The sequence below is a fragment of the Diabrotica undecimpunctata genome, chromosome 3 (genome assembly GCF_040954645.1).
Source record: "Diabrotica undecimpunctata isolate CICGRU chromosome 3, icDiaUnde3, whole genome shotgun sequence".
In the NCBI taxonomy this organism is placed as follows: Eukaryota; Metazoa; Arthropoda; class Insecta; order Coleoptera; family Chrysomelidae; genus Diabrotica; species Diabrotica undecimpunctata.
In genome coordinates, this window is record NC_092805.1 from 113571672 (window position 1) to 113595998 (window position 24327).

Consider the following 24327-nt stretch of genomic DNA (forward strand, 5'->3'; position numbering starts at 1 on the left):
CCGCTTGCTCTCTTGGCTGTGCAACATCTAATGCATTTGTTAATCTGTTGTTGAAGATCTTTGTGAATATCTTGTATATGATTGGTAATATACTTATAGGTCTGTAGTTTTTGATATCCTCTTTGCTATATTTTTTACGAATAAGAATTTTATGTTTGCTATAATCCAGTGGTCTGGTATTCATCTTGATCTTAGGCAGTTCGTGAATATGCCTGCTAAGATTTTCCAGGTTTTTTGCCAGCGTATTTTAGCAGTTACACTGTTATGCAATCTATTACAGCTGGGTTAACGCTTTTCATTTTTGTAATTGTCGATCCTACTTCTTACAGAAGAACTTCTCGTACATCTTCTTGGATACTGATTGCTTCTTCAAGTATTTCAGGGGCTTTAAATAGTTCGATGTAGAATTTAGTCACGAGTTGTATTATTTCATTTCTGTGTGTAATTCTGGTGTTTTCGTTTGTTAAAGCAACGATTTGCTTCTTTCCCATGATTATTATTTTTCTTGTTTTCTTATAGTTTTTTTTCTGTTTTAGATTGCATTTTCTACCAGTCTTTCATTGTATTTTCTTATGTCCTCCTTAATACTTTTCCTTATTGTCTTACAGAGTTCTATGTATTCTCTATTGTATTCTCTGTACGTTGCTACTTATTTTCATTTCCCTTATTTGTTTTAGCATTATTTTGGGTTTATGACACAGTTTACTATGTTCATTTCATTGTTGCGGGCCTCCAATTTTTTGAGCACTATCAAGGATGATTTCCATTAATTAAGAGCCGTCGATTTGGTCATGTAATCTTTCATCAATTGTCCTTTGGGAATTATCTGAGTTTCTTTAGATTGTTAATATTTATACCTGCTACTGTTGGTTTTGTGATTAATTGTATTCTTTCTAGTTTCAGATTTAGAACAATTTTTGCTCTGATAAGTCTATGGTCCTGCCTGTTTAAAATTTATTTATTACACTGACATCTTGTATTGTAGCAATCTTGTTGGTTAGAATGAAGTTAATTTCGTTCTTAGTGGTTTCTATAGAATTATATGGTCAACTTAATTTAAAAATATTGATTGCATCAATAACGTGCACTAGACTAAACCGAAAGAAACTACCTGGTTATTACTTTATCAGTGCTAATATGTTACAAGCGTCACACGACAAATCAATAAAATCATAACTTTTATTTTAAATATTTTTCCCAGAAGAGATTACTTTTCGTCATTATATAAAGTGGACAAAATAATAATAATAAAGAAACCTTCAACACCAACGGATGTAAAGTATTATAGACCGATTAGTCGATATCCCATGTTATCCAAATTATTTCAAAAACTACTAGTAGGCATATTACAATTAATTGTTAAAGAAAAACTGCTGATACATAAACAACAATTTGGCTTTCGACTATAAATATATAATGTATTCCGCAATGGCATTAGTTGTCTGTTGCGTGTCTAAGGCCTCACTTTATTTGATTGTTTTTCACTAGTGCTATGCCGGTTCTTATTTAGTACAGTATGGACTATCTAAGTTCTGATGTCACAATTGACGGGGATTTTAAAAATCTTTCCAAACATTTCAACAATTTGTGTATATTTGTCCCATAAAGAAGTTGAAAATATTAGTTTTTTTAATTTTTTAAAAAGTAAATAAAGACTTTTGGCAATGAATATTCATTCTTTGCGATCGGCGTTATTTGTTGTTTATGAATTTGTAAGGTAAGAATATCAAATAATTAAGATATTTGCTACGAATGTTCATATTTTAAGGTTATGTTATGTTTGATTGAAACTTTAATTAGTTTTTACTGTATTTTAAGGTATTTTGATGTTTTTATCAAGGTTATTTTAAAATTAATCAATACATCATTGAATTTATTTACGAAGTTAAAAAATATTAAAATTAATGTTTTAATCTTTTTTAAGTGCTAGTGATTTTATCCCCTAAAGAAATTATCCAAGAAATTGTCACAAATAGGCAGCAGTTAATTGAAAGACTTATTGACACCTGGCACAGAGATAATAAAATAAAAGAAGACTGCCTGAAAAACATTAAAAGCATTCTAAGAAGGATCAAAGCTGTCACTAAAACTAAAGGAGCTCACACGAAATATTAAAAAAAATGTTGTTTAAGGTCAAAGAAAAAAATATTTCAAAATTTTATAAAAGAATGTGTTCCTGATCTATATTATTTATATTACACTCACATCATTAGATGCTTACATGCAGTTTTATTCTTTATTAAACACCAAAATACAAAGCTTTTTGCAGTGATCATATTAATTTGATCACCTACTGCAAATCCCATTTTATTTTTTATCGATAGGACACTCTGATCAAAAGCTATCGAATTTTTACCGTAGAGTTGATACAAATTTTATTTAAAAAACTGATTTTTTAAGAAGCGTTGTTTTTAAGAGAACGTTAAGTTATCTTTTCTTGCTTGAAACTTTTTTCTACGGCGTACAGATTCTTGGTAAATCGATGTTTTCCGTTCCATCCCCCCTTCGGAGGGCGGTTTTAGGAGGACGCCCTGGGGTAGGAGTGGCAAACTTTTTACATCTTTTTTGGAGCCTCAATATTGACATTAGGAGCACAATTTAGCTTATTCGTGCGATTTTTAGAGGTTTAATGGCATTTTCGTCTCTAACGACTGCAACTACTGGAGTATTCTTTTCAGTGCCACAATTTGTTGCAAGTATCACAATTTGACGAACCATGTCTTAGTTACTGTTAGTCCTAGAATATTTCACAATAGACATTTTAGAAGTACAAAAAATAAGCTTTTTTATTTCATAAAGCATATTTATGCCTAAATGTACAAGAAAAAAAGTTGAAAAAAAATAATGCGAAATTTAAAAAATGGCCGTAAAACTCAATACCAAAAATCGTTAAAAGTAGAAAATTTTAAAGAACCGTTTTTGTTTAAAATTAGTTCTTTACCCTTCTACTATTGACCATTTTTAAGATAATTGATTTTCTTTTAATTGAATGTGCAGAATATGGAACACTTGAGACAGACGGTCAAAGTCCATTCTGACGTCACTGTCGGTAAGCGTCGAATCTGCATTACCGGCCGAGTATGAATCTTAGCCAACACCGCAACTATTTGTCTGTTAATTCTTCTTCTTTCCCTTATCTAATGTCAACTATCAATTCATCTTTTTCTCTCATCTGACAATTCTTCTTCTTTTCCGCAGCGTGTAGGAGTTTATTCTGTTTGTAAATCTACATTTTTAAGTCTGCAGGCTCTAACGAAACAGAGGGTAGGTCGGTTGATAGAGCTTTTAGAATAAGGACGAGTACCTGTTGACATGAGAGGAAACAAGAACCAGCTAATACAAAATCTTAAGAAATAGTCAATAGTGTAAAAGTTTATATTGAGTAATTTCCTGTCAAACTAGAAACAGTCAAACTCCAGTCGAAAATGTCATTGAACCTGTAAAAATCATACGAACAAGCTAAATTTTTCTGAGAATATCGATTTCAGCACCCCAAAAAAAATGCAAAAAAGTTCACCACTTTTAACCCCCAGCTTACTAAAAACCCCACCGCAGGGAAAAAAAAACGGAAAAAACACCGTTTTACCAATGACCTGTAGGTACGCCGCAGAAAAAAAATGTTTTATTAAATAAAAAATGTAGCTTAGATAATTTTGAACAAAAATGTTTATATAGTATTTTTCATATAAAAATGCGTGCACGTCACAATTTATATAAAGTGACGTTACTTATATTAAAAATTTTGAGAAGGTCAAGCTTAGAGTTCAAATTTTCCTAACACAGCTAATAATACGAAACCCATACGGAACTGCTCGATCTTTTATAGGCGTCAACATGGTATAATAATCGGAAAAATGTAATCATAATTATATTGGGAATTTTAGAATTATATTGGTTAAATAACTAAAAACATTTGTTATTATTACTAATATAAATTTTATAAAATAACTCTTTAAGTCTAATATTCCATAAAATAATAATTTTAATTAAATATATTAGACAATTGCACGCAACTGATATGGGAATACTTCAAATTTTTTGACAGTTCAGTGTGTGGTAAAATTGTTTAAAATGTTGCCGCTTTTTTAGAGTATGAATTTTGTTTATGTTTTGATTTATTACACAATTTGATCATAATATATTATATATTAATAAATTGTATTTATAAATACATATTAAATTTAGATTAATAGCTTTAAAAACTAATTATTGTTGTGTATTTTGATTGTGCTATGCCAAAACAACTAAATAGTCTGTAAAAAGCTAATAAGCTTTCATATAACATAGATTATTTTCCACAAGAAATAATGGCGGGACGTTTTTATTATTAATGCTCTAAAAGTGGTAAGTTTCAAATTTAGAATATATAATTTTGTAATAAAATGTTTTCTTATGTATTTTAGTGTGTTGCAGTAATCTTAAAACTAAGTGTATTTACTGTTAATATAATAGTTTGACAAATAGTTGACATTTTAAAAATTCCTCACTTACTAACTATTCTGATGTTTTGGCAACGCTGTGGGGTTCTGACGTCGTAAATCTTGAATGACGTGCACGCATTTTTATATGAAAAATACTATAAGCAGTTGTTCTGTAGAATGAATCGTTCTCTTAGAAACAACGTTTGAAGCGACCTGCATATACCTAAAATTGCGTAAAAAAAGTTGTAACTCCTAAATACTTTTACAAAACGTCGTTTTAAAGAGAAAGACTACAAGATTTTTCTGTAAAGCAATGCCTATACCTATGCCTCGTGGAAAAAAGTTATGGGACAAAAATGAAAAATCGCATGCGTTCTTGTTTCTTTTGCTTCGTTTTTTGAATATGTTTTTGTAAAAAACATATTTTTGACTTTAAAAGGTGACATTTTGATAGGAAATTTAATTTTGAACAACTTTTCTAAAGATGTATATGTACGAAAACTGCATAGAATTCACCCAGATGCACCATAGTGCATAGGACAGATTCTCCCTTTTTTTAAAAACGCACCCCTTTAAATGGTAGCACTACACGGTTTTTTAATATTTTTTTGGTACATTAACCATATGAAATAATAAAACTACTTTAACATTGTAGTTCCGTTTAGCCGTATATTTTTGAATATAGTCAATAGTCTCTAAATGAGAAGTAAAAAAATAAAAGAATATCTATCACTAAAAAATCGTATTCTTAGGATTGTCAAAACTTATAAAATAAAATAAAACAAGTCAAATAAGTCAGTAAATAAAAGTCATAAATGTCATCCGAGTAATAACAACATTGAATCTTCTCTTTAAATTTTTATAATAATTCTCGTTTTAAAATAATTTCATATAAATACAATTATTATTATTTGTAAACATATTACTTAGTTTATATAATAATTAAATTTACTGTCACATCATATTTATTTATATTTTATCAATAATATTTGGTCTGAATTTGAGGGGTTTGTCATAAGTAAATAACGTATGCTTTGTTGATACGTTAAGAGGTGGCGTTAGGAGCAAGCATAATGATTTATTGAATTTGTTTCAACTATAAAAAATTAATAAATAATAAAATTACTTTATTTCATTTTAAATATAATATTTAAATTTAAAAAATATAGAAAACACAGTATGAAGCTCCGCGCTAGTCTACAGTACCACCAACTGTTGCACTTTTTTTTGCTTGGATTGATCTGGACCAAATTGGACAGGCATACTTCACCGTATAGTAGCTGTACCAAGCAGTGGTTCTCAAGATGGCCAGACTGTCTCTCCACCTGCTATTGGCAATAATATTGTTTCTGGATGCAATTTTCTGACGTATTTTTTCCGTGGTGGTATCTGTATGTCAAGAACCTGTCTAGCGTAAAACTCAGATATATTAGTTTATCCGTGAGTTCGAGTTCGAGGCTCTTGTTTGTTTGGTCTGTGCGGAGCTGGAAGGAGCTTACTTGAGACTTGAGTAGGTTTGGTTTGAGTGAGTGGTTTCCGTAGTAGTTCCGTATGGTGTCAAGGACCTCTTCTAAGTTCTCTACAACTAAAAGTTTCCCCCTTGAGCAGTGATGATGAGTAGTTCATCGGTATACAGAAAGTATTATATATACTAAGGTGTTGGTAATTCGCTTGTGTAGGCATTATTTTGTTTTCTTCATCGACTCTTATTTCCCTCCAGCGGGACTAGCTAGTAGTCTTTGAGTGGTTGAAAGACTTCAGCCAGACCTTCAGGAACCTTCTGTGATTTAGTGTATCGTAGGCGAGCTTAAATTAAATACTTACTAATTTGGCCTTAAAATTAATCCTCAGAAGACCACGGTGATCATCATTGATCGAACGAGAAATACCCAGCCGAAAATAAGAAATATAGCAGGATATGAAGTCGTAAATCGTTTTAATTAAACTTACAGTAAAGTAAAAAACTTCTAGTGTAAAATGTTTTCTCTATGAATTTTATATAAAAAGTAATATTAAAATATCAAAAAAAATATTTTAACAAAACGTTAAATTTTCCAAACGGATTAGAATTTCATTAGAAAGTTTTCAGTCTTACTATAGATCAAAAACGTTCTGATGAAATTGTAATCCGTGTTGAAAATTTCGTTTTTTATTAAAATATTTTTTAAATATATACCACTTTGGTCTATAAGTTTTCCATTTTTACTAAAAGTTTATATAAACTATAAACAGCCAATCACTGGTATACAGCCAATCACTGTGATTTTCCCTATTTCAATTACTTGTTCTCTGTTATCACTTATCACAAATAATGGAGGATACGAAGAAGCGAAGAAGAAATACGTCGACACCTTGTAACGTTATAAACGTCACAATGTTTGTTATTTTTTTTTAAATAATTACTTAATTTCAATTTCTTTAGACTTTATTGATATACTAACTTGTCTCTTGTAATCTATATTCCAATTTTACTTTTCACATAATATTCTAATTCCTCTATTTAGATCACATTTATGTTCTATGTCATGAAATATAAATTTCTATGCCTCACTTCAGTCGGCAAATGCTATTTGTCAGTTTACAACTCTCGACTTTTGACAGTTTCACTTCAATGCAGAAGTAGGGATAATTCAATAGAAAGGGAAGTCTCCTGCATCTATAAAGAGGCATGCTTGGATTGAAAATTCATTTATGTATAATTTTTTTTTCTTGATGTAAGATATATTTAATATTTAACCAATATCCAGTGTCTTTTATGATTTTATATTTGACTTCTTTTTTACATACATAAACTCCACCGCACATGTTTCTTTTATTCTTATGATTCGTCCCATATGCGGTTAATATCTTTGATATAATTTAATCAATTTGTTTCATAATAATTATATTTATTTTATCCTTGCCAATTTGCTATTTGGTAGCTAATATTGTAATTATTTGTAATCTTTATATTTGCCATATAATAATGGAAATATTTAAAAAGTTATGATGGTGCTAACACAAGATTTATTATTTTAGTTTTTTTTTGCCGTAATAAATGTTTCTTGTTTCCCCTTGATAGGTAGAACTTTCTGAAGCATCGTGGTGCATCACATATGGAATGACAGCTGCAGCAGCGTAGCAGATATGCAGAACTCAATAGCTGCTTAAAATCACAACGGACTCAATCCCGGCATCTCCATCAACGTACAGACTACTCATTCAGCTAAAATACATTCAACTAATATCAGAAACCACCAGCAAGTTATCCTATCAATCACATTAAGCCATAAGTATCATTTTAAAATTCTTGTAAAGCTTTAGGCAAGATTTGCTTTGATTTTAATTTAATATTAAAGTTTTAATTTGATATTTTTTTATGTATAATAAATAAGATTAGTTAGTATCTTGGTTTATTTGCCCTAGCCAAACTCATTTTCATATTTACTTCTAAGATAAGACGTTCTCACACCTAAGAGACTGAGTTAGAGGAAGCCTAAGAACTGGTTCCTAAAGAAAGTTGTGAGTTTCATTGTTCTAAATTGGTTCCCAACTTCTGATGGTAGTTATATTGTTACCCATTGGCACCCACCATTTCTGATGGGTCGTTCGAAGGTTACAGCCTTACTATTGCCAGATTGTTAACGATCAAACTCACTAAAATCGGGAAAGGTATGGTCACAACTAAGAGCACCAAATTACGTCTGATAAAGGCTGTCCTTCGTGCTTCGGGCTTATCATTTCTATCGTTAGCTACGCTACAGAAACTTGCATCGGGTTAATCACAGGCATTGTTATTGGATATAGCTCATACATATATCACGTCTTTAAAGGGAACACAGCAATATACCGATTGTGCGAAATATAGAGTAAAAGATCGAAAACATTATCTAAAAGTGCTGCTATTTTCTTCCAATGCCAATATATCTGGAACAGGCTTTTTTATATGATGTCTAAAAACGAATTAATCGACAGTAGTGAATCGATATCAAGAACCGCTATTCTACGACGCTACCCGTGACGACGCCATCTTGTGGCGCTAGTTTCGTGACGCCCGTCTGTCCATTTTACTGTAGAAAAAAAGTAATATATCACCGGTATAGAAGCTTTACCTCAAAATCGCCATTTTGAAGTTTTTTATATGACATAAGTTTACTTTTCTTTTTTTTTAATTCTTAAAATACCTCGTTTTCCTGGCCGGGTCAGTGTCACGAAGACAATCTTATTTCTTTAGTCTATTATGGTCTTTTCGCCCGCTACAATTTGTAAATTATCGTCTAAAATTTATATAGGGATGGTTTTTTACCTGTATCAATAACATGCATCTTTTTACAAGCGTTGAAGTATTCATTCTTTTTTAATAACTCTTCCAATTCTTAATAACACTTTTTCTTGTTGAACTTTTTTTAAACAATGATTTCACGATATTTGTCTTCGTTCGTTTGAGTACCGATCTATCTATTTTTGGCTTATATTTCATAAAAGGTTAAATGTTGTGTGATAGTCAACTAATCATGAATGAACCGATTTTAATGACCTGGTATTGTATCATTATTAAGGAAAGAAATTAATACATATCTGCAAATATTTCAATAGCTTAATTTATTAATTGTTTCTGCTTTAATTGGGTTATGCAAATTTATGTGGGCCTCTCTGTCTAAAATTAAGCATTTTTATTGTGCATAGTATCTCCGCGTACCACTTGAGTGGTACGCCCTTGAGGAAGATAAAGGAAAATCATATCACCATTATCTTAAAATGTGTATAGCATTGATGGGGATTTTTTCGTATAAAAATTTTAATCTCTATTAGTCTATTGTGAATGTTTGTTGAGATTTCGGATTTAATTGCTTATAGTGTAAATATTGAAATATTATCTTTTATATTCGGATGATAAAATAATGACCAATGGACGCAGCCGTAGAGACTATTGAAAATGAAAATGAAAATGAAAATGACAGAGAAAATCAAGCTTTAATAAAACCAGGTAAATTTTATTTTATAGAAATAAAGTCTCGTATCATAACGATAACTACAAAATCTTGTAAATACATTGAAACCAGTATTAGCAACCATACTTTAATTATACTTCTTTTTTCTATGTAATAGTATGCCTTTATAATTATGTTCTTTATTTGTTGCCAAAATGTTGACTGTTGATACAGTAGAGTACATTTTAATATAGCGCTCCTAGCGTACAACACATCAACTACTTCAATTGTGGCATGTACAAGCGAACATCTGTAAACTATTCAACATTCTCTTCTTCTTCTTCTTCTTTCTTCTTGTATGTAGGCTTTAAAGCCTGTAACTTCTTCAGTATTAGCCTCCTAAATTGTTTAAATTATCGCACCAACTTTTTCTTGGTCTGACAATACTTCTTTGTCCACAACATCGATGCCATACTTCTTTGCAAACTTGTATTAAAATAAACGTCACTTCTTACTACTTAGCCTAATCCTTCTTTTGTGTTGAGGGTAGTTTAAGTACTAATGCCCACTAACGACCCTGCCTGACTTCCTTCTGTCAGGGGTTCTCAAACATAAATAATATTTGCTACAACATACTTGGGTTAAATTAAAATAAAATAGAAATTAAGAAATGCCTTTTATTTATGTCACACAAGCAGTTTGTTTTTAATTCTACAGTATGTGCTAGCGATACAAACCATTTGTTTATAGATTTAAATAAAATCGAATAAAATAAAACTAAAATATAAAGAAACATTTTATTTATGTATTGTTCCATTCAAAAGTTAAGGGGGGAAGGACTTTTAAAAACCGCACTGTATATGTTGGCAGTAACAAAACGTAGAAATATCCAAAAATAAAACGAATAAATAAGTTGAAAATAAAAGAAGTCATTGTATTTAATTTCGTGTGTAAGTAATCGTAATTGTACACCATTATATTTAGTTCCTTTTTCTGTCAATCGCGGTCACATTTAGTTTCTGCTTCACTATTATCATCATCATTATTATCGTCACTGTCATCACTATCTCCGTTATTTGTATTTATAATAATTGGTTCGATATCATCCAACAAATTGTTAATTTCTCACATTTTTTTTCTGTTGCTATTACGAGGTTTACGTATGTTTTTCCATTTCTCTGGCGTAATGACCTGGTACGCTGCTGTAATTAAATTTTGCATTTCAGCTTCTTTAAAATTCGCGTTGCGTTCAGCTATATACTGTTTCACTTCACTCCAAACCATCTCGATGGGATTGAGTTCACAGTGATAGGGTGACAGAAGCCATTCTTGAATATATTTTTTTAGTGTTGAACTGTTGGGAATTTGTTCTGACTTTCTGCTGTGATAAGAGGCACTGTCCATTATTACAACAGTTTTTTCTGGCAAATTTAGCATTAAGTTATTTTCGATCCAATCTTCGAAGGTCGGTCCATCCATTTCGTCGTGGTAGTCCTGAGTATTTTTCTTTATCAAAAACGTGAGCTCTGCTCCATCAACAAATCCACTGGTAGATCCTGCGTGCAATAAAACGAACCGTGCACCACGAGCTGTTGGAGCTTTTAACCCTGTTGTCAGACCACGAACAAAAGCATCGCGATGAGATGTAATTGTTTTATCAACCCATTCTTTTTTGACACTGTGCCCGATATTTACCCATTATTCATCCAAATATACTATGTTGTATCCTTTTGCACGGTATTTACGAATTGCGCGTAAATAAGGATGACGCCACGAGATGCTTTCTGGTTTTTTAATCAAAATTGAATTTCTGCCACGTTTTATAAACACAAAATCCATATTACTCAGCAAGCGATGTAGCGTGACCCGTGAAAAGTTGGGCAAAGTTTCTTCGACATTTACAACAGCTAATATGGTGTTTATTGTTGATGGTATGTTGTCACAAAAAATTTGATGAACTATTCTACAAATTTGGCCCCTGACACCTTCATCGTACTTGTTGTAATGAGAATTAATAACCTTTCGCTTCTTGGGCCGGCTCTTTGGAGATTGTAATCCAGGTGATGAATATTCCTGTTGTATGCGAAACAGAGTCTTTTCGCAAACACCACTCATTTCTGACACTTTCCCAATTACACTTGATACAGAATCATTGTTATCCTGATTAAGATGATAATTAATAATATTCATCAGTATCTGTTTCTCTGAAAGTTTCAGAGCTTTTCCACGTTTCCATTGAACAATTTCCTCCATTTTGCGGTAAAAATTCGGCGTTAAATATAACAATAGCCAACAACAGAAAATAACAATAATTGCCAACTGCGAATCACAACAACAGCCACCAACAAATAATAACAATAACAAAACAGTAACACTACATCCAAGATGGTACAAATAATCGTAACTCGAATATGTTTACGCGCTCCGAAGACCAAATGAAGACTAATTAAGGCCCTGGATGTATCAAGCTTTTAAACATATTCTGTACAAGAATTACTCTAATTGCTTCTTAATTACTGAATAGCTTAGAAGACAGTATTTGCAGTTGATATCAACCAAAATTACAAATTCCTTACACATTATGGTAGTAATTAGTATCAAGCTTTTAAACATATTCTGTACAAGAATTACTCTAATTGCTTCTTAATTACTGAATAGCTTCATAGAAAGTATTTGCAGTTGATATCAATCAAAATTACAAATTCCTTACACATTATGGTAGTAATTAGCACCGTAGGGACATAAATAACATTTTAAATTTGGCAGTTAATAGAAATTACCGGAATTATTTTAAACTTTGAAACAAATGTTTATTTAATGCACATTTTATTATACTACTGCTACTAATAAAAGATAAAAGTTGATAAGTTACTATTAGAAACAAATAATGTATAGTATTATGTAAAATTATTAGCAAACGATATTTGTAAATTACATAAAATTGTACGTGAGGACTTGTTGAGAACTCCTGGTTTATTCCGTTTATTTTGAAATATAGACAATAGAGAACGCCATCGCCCACTGCATAAAACTGGTAACGTCTTGGCAAAATTCCCATAAGGTTAGCACTGCATATCTTACCCTGTACAGACTAGTCACTTTGAGACGATGTATAGTTATTTCTATTTCCAGATATCTAAACCTTGCTTCATGCTTTATTATTTTCCCATCAATTTCGATTTTACATCGTAGTGGGTATTTAGATGTTGTCATACATTTGGTTTTTTTACTGGTGATATTATCATATTGTATTTCTTGGCTGTTGTATTGAAGATGTGTGTTAATCTTTGAAGCTCGTCTTCTGTCTCGTCGATTAATGTGGAACCGTCTGCATAACATAATGTTTCTCATTCTGTAACCATGACCTTCACGTACTGCTTGTATTATTTCGTCCATTATTATATTAAAGAGAAGTGGGCTTAACAAGTTTTTTTATACAGCAGTTCTAAGACGTCTTCGACTTGGATGCGATCGAATGCCTTTGTCAGGTCTATAAAACAAAGATATGCTGGTTTATTGTACTCGATAGCCTTTTCTGTGATTTGTCTTAGTAAATATACGATGTCTACGCAGGATTCTCTGGATCTGAATCCTTGTTGTTCATCTGATAAAGTTGTTAGTTTATTGATTTTGTTGGTTAAGAGTTTTGTTATTTGTAGTAATCTTAAGTACGGTGTTTTAGATTTATACCTCTATAATTGTTGGAGTCTTCTTTGTCTCCGTTCTTGAACATTGGTATGATTATGCTGTTTCTCCATGCGTCTGGTATCTTGCAGTACAATATTAGTTTTTGGATAAGTTTTGTCATCTCTAGGGTTATACATTCTTCTCCGTGTTTTAGAAGCTCGTTGGTTATTCCGCCTGGTCCTGCTGACTTTCTATTTTTGAGTGAATTTATGGCTATTTCTACTTCCTGAAAACTGATTTCTATTTCGTGTCTTAATTCAGTTCCATTCTTTAAACAGTTCCGTGAGGTATCTTTTCAATTCGTTTGCGGGTATGTTATTGTATTCCTTCAATTCTGTCATTCCTTTCCGTTGGTTTCTTATGAACCTCCATATTTTTTTGTGTACCGTAGAAGTCGCTTTCCATCATTTTTGTAAACTTTTCCCAGTTTTCATTTTTTGTTCTTCTTACCAACTGCTTTGTTTTATTTCGTATTCTGCTATAGATATCTCGGGATTCTGAAGTATTTGATGCTTTGTAGTTCGTGTAGGCCTCTCGTTTCTCTTTACATTTCTCTTTTATTTCTTTTTTGAACCATGGTGTATTTTTGTTGTTTCTTTTGTTCACTATGACTTTTCGTTATCTTAGAGCTTCTGTTGCTGCTTCTTCAATGTTGTTTTTAATTTTCTCCCAGCTCGCGTTTATATCTTCGATGTCGTCTATTTGTTTCAGCTGTATCTTCTGTGCTAGCCTCCTTTGGTACATTTCTCTTGTAAAGTCGTTTCACAGTGAATCTACATTGAATTTTTCCTCGGTGGTTTACTGTAGAAAATGTTTAGGTGTTATTTTCATTCTTATTTTTGCCAATACTAGTTTGTGTTCACTCCCTGCGTCTGCTGAGTTTAAAGTTAGGATATCTATAATCTGCTTTGGATGGATTTTTCTATTAGTGACTATAAAATCAATCATAGATTTGTGTCCCCTGGAGTTTTCAAATGTATGTTAATATTGAAGCTTATTGTCAAAAAATGTATTATCGATTCTCAGTTACTCAGTTCGTTAAAAGCACAGAGATTAGCCATGAGTTCTCTATTTGGGTTGACATGGTTTTCATTAAATCTTTGTTTTACTCCTGGAACTATTTCATTTGCGATTCGTGCATTAAAGTCACCCATAAGAATTAAGGGTTCTTCATGAGGTATTTAATCCAGGATGGTTTGCGATTGTTCGTAGAATGCCTCTCGTTCCTCCTTAGGTTTGTCGTCCTCGGGGCTATAGATAGATATGACATTTAATTTTTGGTAGTCCATTGTGATGTTTATATGCAATATTTTTTCATAGATATAATGGCAGTTATTTATGTTGTCTTTAAATTTTTTATGGACGAGTATACCTACGCCTGCTCGTGCTCGTTCTTCTTTCTTAACGTTCTGAACATTCCCAATAATTTTAAAATATCCACTGTGAACTAGACACTTGATCTTTTGTGTTTATATCACTTGTGTGCTGGTAAAAACTTTAATAAGTTGAGTCAGGGAAAGTGCGAATGCATTTTTCTAGAGATGATGCCATTATTAAAACTGAAGTATGCATTCTAGAATAATATAATAATATATAAAGCCAGTAGTAGTTTCTAGTAAGTACTGATTTAATAACAGGTGTTAATTGTGCAAACATTATCAAATACAATATTTTTTGTTATCTGATCGAATATTCTCACTTGACCCAGACTGTGGTGCAAGTGGGAACAGGTGGCGTTTATATGTGTTGCTTATTACACTATGTACGGGGGGCAACTGTAAATAATAAACATACAGGATTATTCAATCAACGGTATTAGGTATTTTTTAGCTTTAGTTTTGTCGTTGATTGAATAACTTTTGTTTACGAATTGATTGTTTGTAATTTGAATATGTATTATAATTGTTGAGACTGTGTGCTACATTTTATAAATTATCTATAATAAATATAAAAGTGAATATTGTTGTTGCATTAGCTCTGTCTGATACGTTAGTGAATACAAATAAATGAACTGGGAGCTGCTATCCAAGGTATTTGTGAAACTCGTTGGGTTGAAAGGCGTGAAGGTCATCTTCAGTTCCAGGGCGAATCAATCATCAAAATATACAACGCTCTTGAAACAATTTCTACATGGAAGGACAGTAAAATGTCAGCTGATGCATTTTCATTAATGCAAACTATTAGGAGGTCAGAATTTCTCATTTCAGTAGTTTGTCGTAATGATGTTTTAGGTACAACTGTATCCCTTAGTCGTCTTCATCAGTCACCAAAATTAGATTTGAAGAAGGCTACTAAGGCCATAAAGGACACTAAATGCATTCTTTAAAATAAAAGATAAAATGCTGAATTTGTTTTTAACAAACTTAACTATGAGGCAAAGGAAATAGCTGAACAACTAGACATTGAATTGAAGATGTCTCGTATAGTTTCTCGTAAAATCTGTCGTCAAAACCAACCTGCTAACTCTTGCGAAGAATATTTCCGAAGATCTATTTATTCACCCCTTTTAGACAATATCTTTACTGATTTAGAAGAACGACTTTCACCGAAAGTTATGAATTTATTTAATCTTCGAGTTGTTTTACCTAAAACTGATAACACACCAGAAGGTTGACACCTTCCAGGATATTATTAGACCATCTACTGCATATACCACAGTAGAACAAGAGATTTCACTGTGGATTCAAAAGTGGAAAAAATCGTGCAAAATAATGGAAAACTTCCTGATTATATTTTAGAAGTATTAGAAAATTGCGATATTCATATGTATCCAAATATCAGAATATTTCTGCAAATACTAATTACACTGCCAGTCAGTGCAGCAACATCAGAGCGTAGTTTTTCTACGCTTAAGCGTTTAAAGACTGGGCAGAAATAGGAGGAAATTTCTCGGAGGAAAGGTTAACTGGTTTAGCACTCATCAATGTGCATCCTGAAATTTCTCTACATGTTGATGCAATCATAGAGCGATTTGCTAAATCGGATAAACGAAGAAAACGAAAAGAATACATTTTATAAAATTATATAATATTTAATTATAATGGGTGGCTATAACTACAGCAAATCAGTTGTAGCTATGGCCTACTATACTAACTATACCTACTAAGAACAGCTCTATATCTTGAGAGGTTCTTAGTATCGAATGTGTGTCCATGTCTGTCTCTTATATTCTTCAGCCAGGTGCATGTTCTTCTTCATGGACCTCTTTTTCCTTCTATTTTCCGTTCCATTAGGAGTCGTAGAAAGTTACATTTTTCTGCTCTGTAAATATGTCCTAGATAACTCATTTTTCTGTTGTTTACAATATTTATAAGTTCTCTCTCAGTCCTCATTCTTCTCAGCACCTCGTTGTTGGTCACTTCAGCGTCGTTCGAAAAACACACATTTCAAATGCTTGTATATGCCTCATACTTGTAATTGCGAGAGTCCATGTTTCCACTCCGTATAGCAATAAGGAATAAATGAATGGTTTTACAAATTGATATCGGATATCTAACAAGATAGAGTTTATTAGGAATGTTTAATACATTCATAAATGTTTACACTTACGTTAAGTTATTGCATTTAAATTACTTAACTTTGGTTTATACTTATTTATTCTTGGTTTGTTCTCGATTTTGTAGCCATACGATAGGTGGGTTTAAATTAGTTGTCTTTAAAATACCTAGTTCAAATTGACAGTCCTTGATTTTTCAGTATTTATATTTTAATATCTTTCCTTTTTTTTAATAGTCTTGTACATTTGATTTTACTGTCATAGAGTATGTGGGTTTAAATTATTTTTTTTTTTGGTTTAAGTTTAAGACCCCTTAATGTTGTACCCTCCTTTGCACTCGTAGGGTATTTGGGTTTTAATAACTTCTCATTGGTTTAATATATCGTTTAATATAATTATTAAAAAAATGGTTCCCTTACATGAGGCACAAATCATATTAATCGTAAAGGTGCAAAAATCTAAATCCTATATCAAAATCACCCTCAAGACCCATGACACCCTCCCACCAGTCCCACCCCGATAAAAATGTCTGAATCAGCCACTAAGTGACAGCGCCTCAATTCGTGCAATTAATTGCTTCAAATTGTACGGAAACAGTAATTCAAATTTTAAAGGTAGTCTGTATTTACTTTAAAATTTTACTTAAACAAGTGAACAAATTCCCTTCGTTGGCTCAGTGAAGATGTTCGTTCTGTTGTAATGGAAACACCAAATAATAGTAGCAGAGTTTATAGTTGAGACGTACACTATGGGTGTAGACCCGGGATTACTTTGAGTAGAGACTGATGAAGTTGATCGTTGAAGACTATATGTTCGTTGAGTGAATATTGATTGAATGCTTCTCTAGTCAAGAGATATTAGTTTTATATAAATTCTATTTGGGTCAATATTTTTCGCGTACCTAGCGTGATATGTGTATTTAATTTATGTAAATTGTTTAACTTTGTCAGTACTTTTGACTGATGTCCAAATTATTATTTATAATTGACCAAATGTGTATGTAACCTAATTAACTACGTGTGTGTATTTAATAACAAATAGATTCATTCGGTCTACTGGGTGATAAAATTATACTGTCCAATTTCGGATATGAATTATGAAGATTTGATATTGGACAACAAGATAATTAAGCCCAAGGATATGTGCATATAACTGCACAAGACCTCTGTGGGACATTAGAAAATACCCACAATATCAAGTATTCAAACTTTCAGAAATAGATTACATGAAGCTGACCTGCACGTCAGACGTCCGTCAGGTTTTCAGGATTTCCGTGTTATGTCATGGACATCGTTGACTCAAATTAAGGTCAACATCATGTTCATTGGAGCTTACACAGATAAAGCTAGATTTTGTTTTTACCTTGAATCAAGAAGAGTGAGAGTTTAAAGGGAACTTAGGGTACGTTCATAACGGAGACCATCGCATCGTACCCTCGCCTAGATCATAGCACTGACAGTGAACGCTCGCATTTAATATAATGTATTTATTTTAACTGGCGATCGATACGATCCTATGGTCGGAGCAAGGGTCGTTGGTCGGCGCCTAGTAGTGAGCGCCCACTTAGTCGACAAGAGAGACTCAAACATGTAGAGGGTCTTTTTCCTAATAGTGGTCTACAAGTTATCGTTATACAAAAAGCGGGAAAATTCTACAGAGCGTATCCAAAAGTAAAAAAAATGGAACAGGGTGTATCAAACAGATTCGAGAATTTAAAAGCCTAAAAATTTGTTATTGGACATAATTAGGCCGAAATTCATAGTATAGGAAAATCCACCGTAATATTAAATGTGTGCTGATATATGTGATTCAAATAATTATAAAATCAAAGCTATTACAGTTATATGAACGCCTGGCATTAGTTGAAATGACACAAGATTATGAAATTGCAACAGAATATCTCAATAGAGGAGAATTAGGAAATTAGGAGAGTTAAACAAAAAAAATTGACTTTCTTATAAAAATGTATATTGATACTTATATTAATCAAGCTATTTGTTTTAGGTGGTTTAGGCATACGACATTTGCAATATGGGCTTATGTTTAGTGGTGCCATAGTTGTATATGGCATGCGTACTGTTCTTATGGTTGCAATCGTTGCTATGACTGCAGATTATGCAGAAAACAGAACATATCCAGTAAGAATTTTATTAAGTGCTTTTAGCTTTTACAGGCAATTTTGAAATTTTGCGTACACAACAAAATATAATTAAAATACAAATACAATCTCTTGAACATACAGACTTAATTCTAATTTATAAGGTTACGTGTATATAAGGAATTTGATTAAGTAAAAAAAGAATAATAAAATATTCGGTATACAAAAACTTCATTTGTAAGGAATTTGGTGAGACATAAGTTTTTAGGAAAATGTTTATATATGTATACATGCGTATGGAGACGTGATAAGTACCGTGAAATATATTCCATTAACAGGTTGACTGTGTTCCCAAAATATGTAAACCACGGAACTGTGAATTACCGGTCCCCAGTGACCAATATCTTGGCGCGAACACGATGCATTACTGACCGTTGGGGTCCGATATTGACGTAATTAGTTTTTATATTTTTACAGTTTTATAATATAAATTATACGAGTTTTAAGATTAATTATTAAAGGTTAAAACATTTAAAAACTTACCGTTTGTTGATCAGGTTTCCTGTTAAAAAGATTTTAAAGTGTTAAGACAGCCTACTATTTTTTAAAGAGTTAGATTAAAAGTTCAAATGACAGAAGACTTCTTAATATTTTATCAGTATAAATGATATTTGAAAACTTGATATTAAATAATATGTTTTTTGTTATTAAACAAAAAACAACACAATTTCAGAAAAATAAATAATTTTTTATGAATGCTATTAAAGCAAGATAAACACATACCTGGTTGTTTGGGACATTCATCGCAATAACTTTTTACGTCACCATATTACTTGCCTGTTTGCTTGAATCTGTTTCTCTTAATTTATGATAAGATCCTTGGCATTGTCTTCTCCTTTTCTTTCCAGGTCCTGACGGTTTAACAAAAGTATGTAGATCTCTTTTGGGAGTAGTGGTGTCTTCGTGTGCAACTGAAGTACAAGTAACTCATGTACCAATCTTCTTTTAAATTCCAATATAGATAATTTTGTGGAACAACAAATCTTTTTATAAACAATCCAGGTATTTACAATAGCTGTTCCGAGCAAAAATTCAAAGGCTAGTTTACGGTACCATTTTAAACTTTTTCTTAAAACCGAATGATAAGAACTCATCTGATCACTAAAGTGTACCTCTTTTTTTGCTTTATTGTAATCAATAATTGTTTTTGGTTTCAATACAGGCTTACGTTGCCAGTTTCGCTTTTTTGTTGGTTCTAAGGTAGTTGTATGGGTTGGATCAGTACTTAACATCAGAACTGGCCGTTTGTCCATTCATGTTATAATACGTAAGCAGTTGTTCTGAGTACCCCAAAATTTTCTTTTTCATTTTATTAGGTACCGTTTTGAGAATACCTCTTTTTACCACGATAAACGATTATGTTGTTAGTTTTTCCATCCACTGTACATAACTTATAAAATTTAATTACATACGAGTGTGTTTTCCTCATAAAAATATTCATAAAGGAACCTGGATAATACCTGGTACTAATAAATTTAATAAAATTGATCACATATTAATATCTAAGCGGTGGGCAACCTCCGTAACAGATGTTAGAACATATAGAGGCGCAAATTGCGATTCGGACCATTTCTTGGTTATATCGAAGATAAAACAAAGAATATCAATGGTAAGAAAAGAGAAAGGCGCCAAGCAAAGAAAATGGAATACATATATGTTTAAAAATCCTAAAAAGAAGAATGAGTACCAGCAGAAAATAAAAGTAATATTAAATGAAAGAGGAGAACAAAACAACATTGAAGAAGAATGGAATATCATCAAAACGACAATTACAAATATGGCAAAGGAAACATTAGGTGAAACCTCAAGCCAAAGAAACGAGGAATGGTTTGACCAAGATTGCCAACAAGTAATAAATAGCATAAATATAGCTACACAGAAATGTCTACAAAGGGATTCCCGATCGAATAGAAAGGCATATGAAGAACTCAGAAAAGATGCAAAGAAAATATGCAGAAGGAAAAAGAGAGAAATGTTGAATAGAAAAATACAACAAATTACAGATTATACTAACAGAAGAGAGGCTAGAAAATTTTACAAAGAAATCAAGCAATGCACCCAAGGATACATAACAAGATCAACAGTTTGCAAGGACAAAAATGGGGCAATTATCAGCGAGAAAGAGGAAATAATGAAAAGGTGGAAGGAGCATTTTCAAGAGCTGTTAAACCCAGAAAAAGAACAAAACGAAGATGAAGAGATAATTCACCACACAGCAGAACAACTAGTTGAGCAACCAACATTGGAAGAAACGACAAACGTCATAAAACATCTAAAAAATAACAAAGCACCTGGCACAGATGGAATAACTGCAGAACTGATAAAGAATGGTGGACATGCGCTATGGAGGCGTATCCATAAACTAATCGACCGCATATGGACACTAGAAGTCATCTCAGAAGATTGGAAAGTGGGAATCATACTTCCTATGTACAAAGGGGGAGACAAACGACTCTGCAAAAATTATATGGGCATAACAGTTTTAAATGTCATCTAAAAGATATTATCAGGAATTATATATAGCCGCCTGGAATCGTTTTCGGAGGAGATTATTGGTGAATACCAATGTGGCTTCAGACCAAAGAGATCAACTATAGACCAAATACATATGTTAAGAGGTATACATGAAAAATGTGTTGAATATAACATACCTATTTACAACTTGTATATCGATTTCAAACAGGCGTTTGATGGAGTAGATCGACAAAAGATGTTAAAGCAACTATCTATGTTAGGGATACCCAATAAGTTGGTTAAACTTATACGAATGACTCTGGAGGGTTCCTAAGCTCTGGTGAGAATAGATGGAGATATGACGCAGGCCTTTGATATTGAAAATGGAGTTAGACAAGGGGATGCCTTATGAACAACACTTTTTAATCTAACTTTAGAAGCTGTTGTTAGAAAACTGGATATAAACGGCTGTATTAATACAAGATCTATGCAAATATGCGCATATGCGGATGATGTTGCCATAATAAGCCGCAACAAAAGAGTATTAAGCGAAAAAGTTATAGAACTGAAACGAGAAGCTGCTACGTTTGGTCTATATATAAATGAAAGCAAAACAAAATATATGGAGTGCACAAAATCGAATGAACATGAGAATCTGAACGTAGACAACCATACCTACAAATATGCCTCCACTTTTCCCTACCTAGGCTCAATAATAAATGACAACAACAACATCAGTCAAGAAATACAAGCACGGATTCTTAGCGGTAATAAGTGCTTTTATGCATCCAAAGACTTAATGAAAAGTAAGTTACTGAATCGTGAGTCTAAGCTGAGAATCTACAAAACAGTAATTAGACCAGTGGTCACATATGGATGTGAAACGTGGACCCTCTCAACCACTGATGAAAATCAACTGAGAATATTTGAGCGCAAAATACTAAGGAAGATATTTGGACCAACCCAATGCAGCGATAGTTCGTGGAGAATTAAAATGAACCACGAGCTGGATGAACTAATGCAGAGCGCAGATATTGTCAGATTTGTAAAATCACAAAGACTAAACTGGCTTGGTCACCTAGAAAGAATGCCGGATAATCGAGCTGTAAAAGTAGTCCAGAGATGGAAGCCCCAAGGAAACAGAACAAGAGGAAGGCCCCGTAAAAGATGGATAGACGACGTAGAGAGGGATCTTAAAACCATGAACATTAGGTAGTGGCGAAGGAAAGTATCCGACAGGGCAGAATGGAAGAACATTGTTAAGCAGGCCAAGACTCACAAAGGGTTGTAGCGCCATAAGAAGAAGAAGAAGAAGAAGAAGAAGAAGAAGACGAGTGTGTTTTATTTGACAGATATTGCTGTATTTGGAGTCTTCCTTAATAAGGTACTATACTTTTATCGACTACCAAACGGTAGTCGATGGAGTTAATGCAGCTTGAAATTCTTTATTCAATACTTTTAAAACTTCACCTAACTTATAGAGCCGATTATCTTTATTACACTGCTCACTATGACAAAAATGAATACGTAGGTATTCGTAATAAAATTATTCCTGAACATGGGATCTTTCGACCAATATAAATTTATTGCGAGACTGTCAACTAATCCCAGAATCAGAACTAATTCTATAACTAATAATAACTAATAAAACTAAAGTCTTATTCTTATTAAAAAAAAAACGTTTAAGTTCGGCTATATCGCAGTCAACCCAGGAATGTATACGCGATTTTGATCGATGTATATTTAACAATATTTCCCAAGCAAATCTATTTGTTTCAGTAACAATATTCTGTAAAAGGCCATCGGTATCAAATAACTTGTAAGCGTCTATAGGACGCTTTTTATTTCGATATCATTAAAATGTAATATAAGCATATCTTGATATTGTTTCAATTTGACAGATTTATTGTCACTCTCATCTATATCATGCCACTCGTTTTCATCATCATTTTCAGATTCTGACATTTCTTTGCTTTCAATTTCTGTCTCCTTATCTAAGTCAGTTAGACTTTGGCGCCCATTTACAATACTTAAGTTATCTTCGTTATATTTTTTGTTTTCAACTAAAGTACTCTGTTCGTTACACTCTACAGTTTTGGTTTTGTTTTTATCAGATGTTTAAGCTAAAACAAAATATTTTTACCGCGAGATGACATTTTTAGACTAGTAAAACACGGACGTAAACACACTTGCTATTGAAATACAAACGATACTAAACGTCGATTGACTGCGCAATCTTGCATGTGTAATCGTCAACGTCAATCATCAATGTAGAACAGGTCTCGCACCCGAGTAACAAATTGTAATGTAAGTGCGTTACCGGCCCCCAAAGCCCGGTACATTTTTTTCTTTTAGAAGTGTTTTAAATCTCAAACCAAGTATAATGCTGTTTTTAGCATTTAAAAGAAACGAATATTAACAAAGATATGCCTTTCGCAGTTTTCACATACCGCAGTTTTATAATAACGAATATGGGATAACGCAGTCAACCTGTTAACTGTTTTGTGTAAGATTTTTGTGGAAGCTCAATGTATTTACTTTTCTATATAGTGATATAATTTATCATGTCGAAGATTATGTAGAATATTAAGAGCATTTCGAAGATCACTGTCAGAATAAGATTACGAAATACGATGTGAAATGACAAAAATGGATCTTCAGTTTGAGTCATTTTTTTTACGATCTCGCCCAAAGAATCCTTTTTACTGATCTGTCACCATATAACGATTATACAATTGCTGAATAACAAAAGAAATGCATACCGTTCTTTCAATGATACTACAGTCTAAATAAAGCATTGGAATTTTATCATTTCTGCGCTGTTCACGTACCTCTCGGCACATTCCTATGGCCTCCATTTTGTACTTTTGTTTTGTAGTTCATTATCTAGGAATAGTTTCGCCAATTTGTCGTCATCCATCAAATTTTGAGATAGCTATCATTTGAACAGTTGGTAAACTTTATGGTTATAAGATGTTCACATCCCATTTTCGTTGATCTTTCTTACAATATTTCCTTTAAACACTGTTATTTCTTTTTTATTTCATATAAAAACTCATACCTTACATCCTCAACATAGTATTGGACTTCGATTTTACGAATATGGTTTTAGAGCGGAATATATGAGTTTGCTAAAAATAGGATTTCCGCTTATTCTGTTCCATACACATAAGTACTTTGACTCCCACATTAGTAAAGTTT

At 32.4% G+C, this 24327-nt stretch overlaps 1 protein-coding gene across 1 annotated transcript in view; it reads left to right on the forward strand.

Annotated features, from left to right (window-relative positions):
• Nucleotides 1-9150: 9150 nt before the first annotated feature.
• Nucleotides 9151-24327, forward strand: part of LOC140437247 (putative inorganic phosphate cotransporter) — a 49071-nt gene continuing 33894 nt past the window's right edge. Inside the window, exons 1-2 of the mRNA XM_072526653.1 lie at nucleotides 9151-9387; nucleotides 18519-18652. Coding sequence (XP_072382754.1) covers nucleotides 9309-9387; nucleotides 18519-18652 — 213 coding nt within the window. The 5' untranslated portion in view covers nucleotides 9151-9308. The remainder of the gene's footprint in view (nucleotides 9388-18518; nucleotides 18653-24327) is intronic.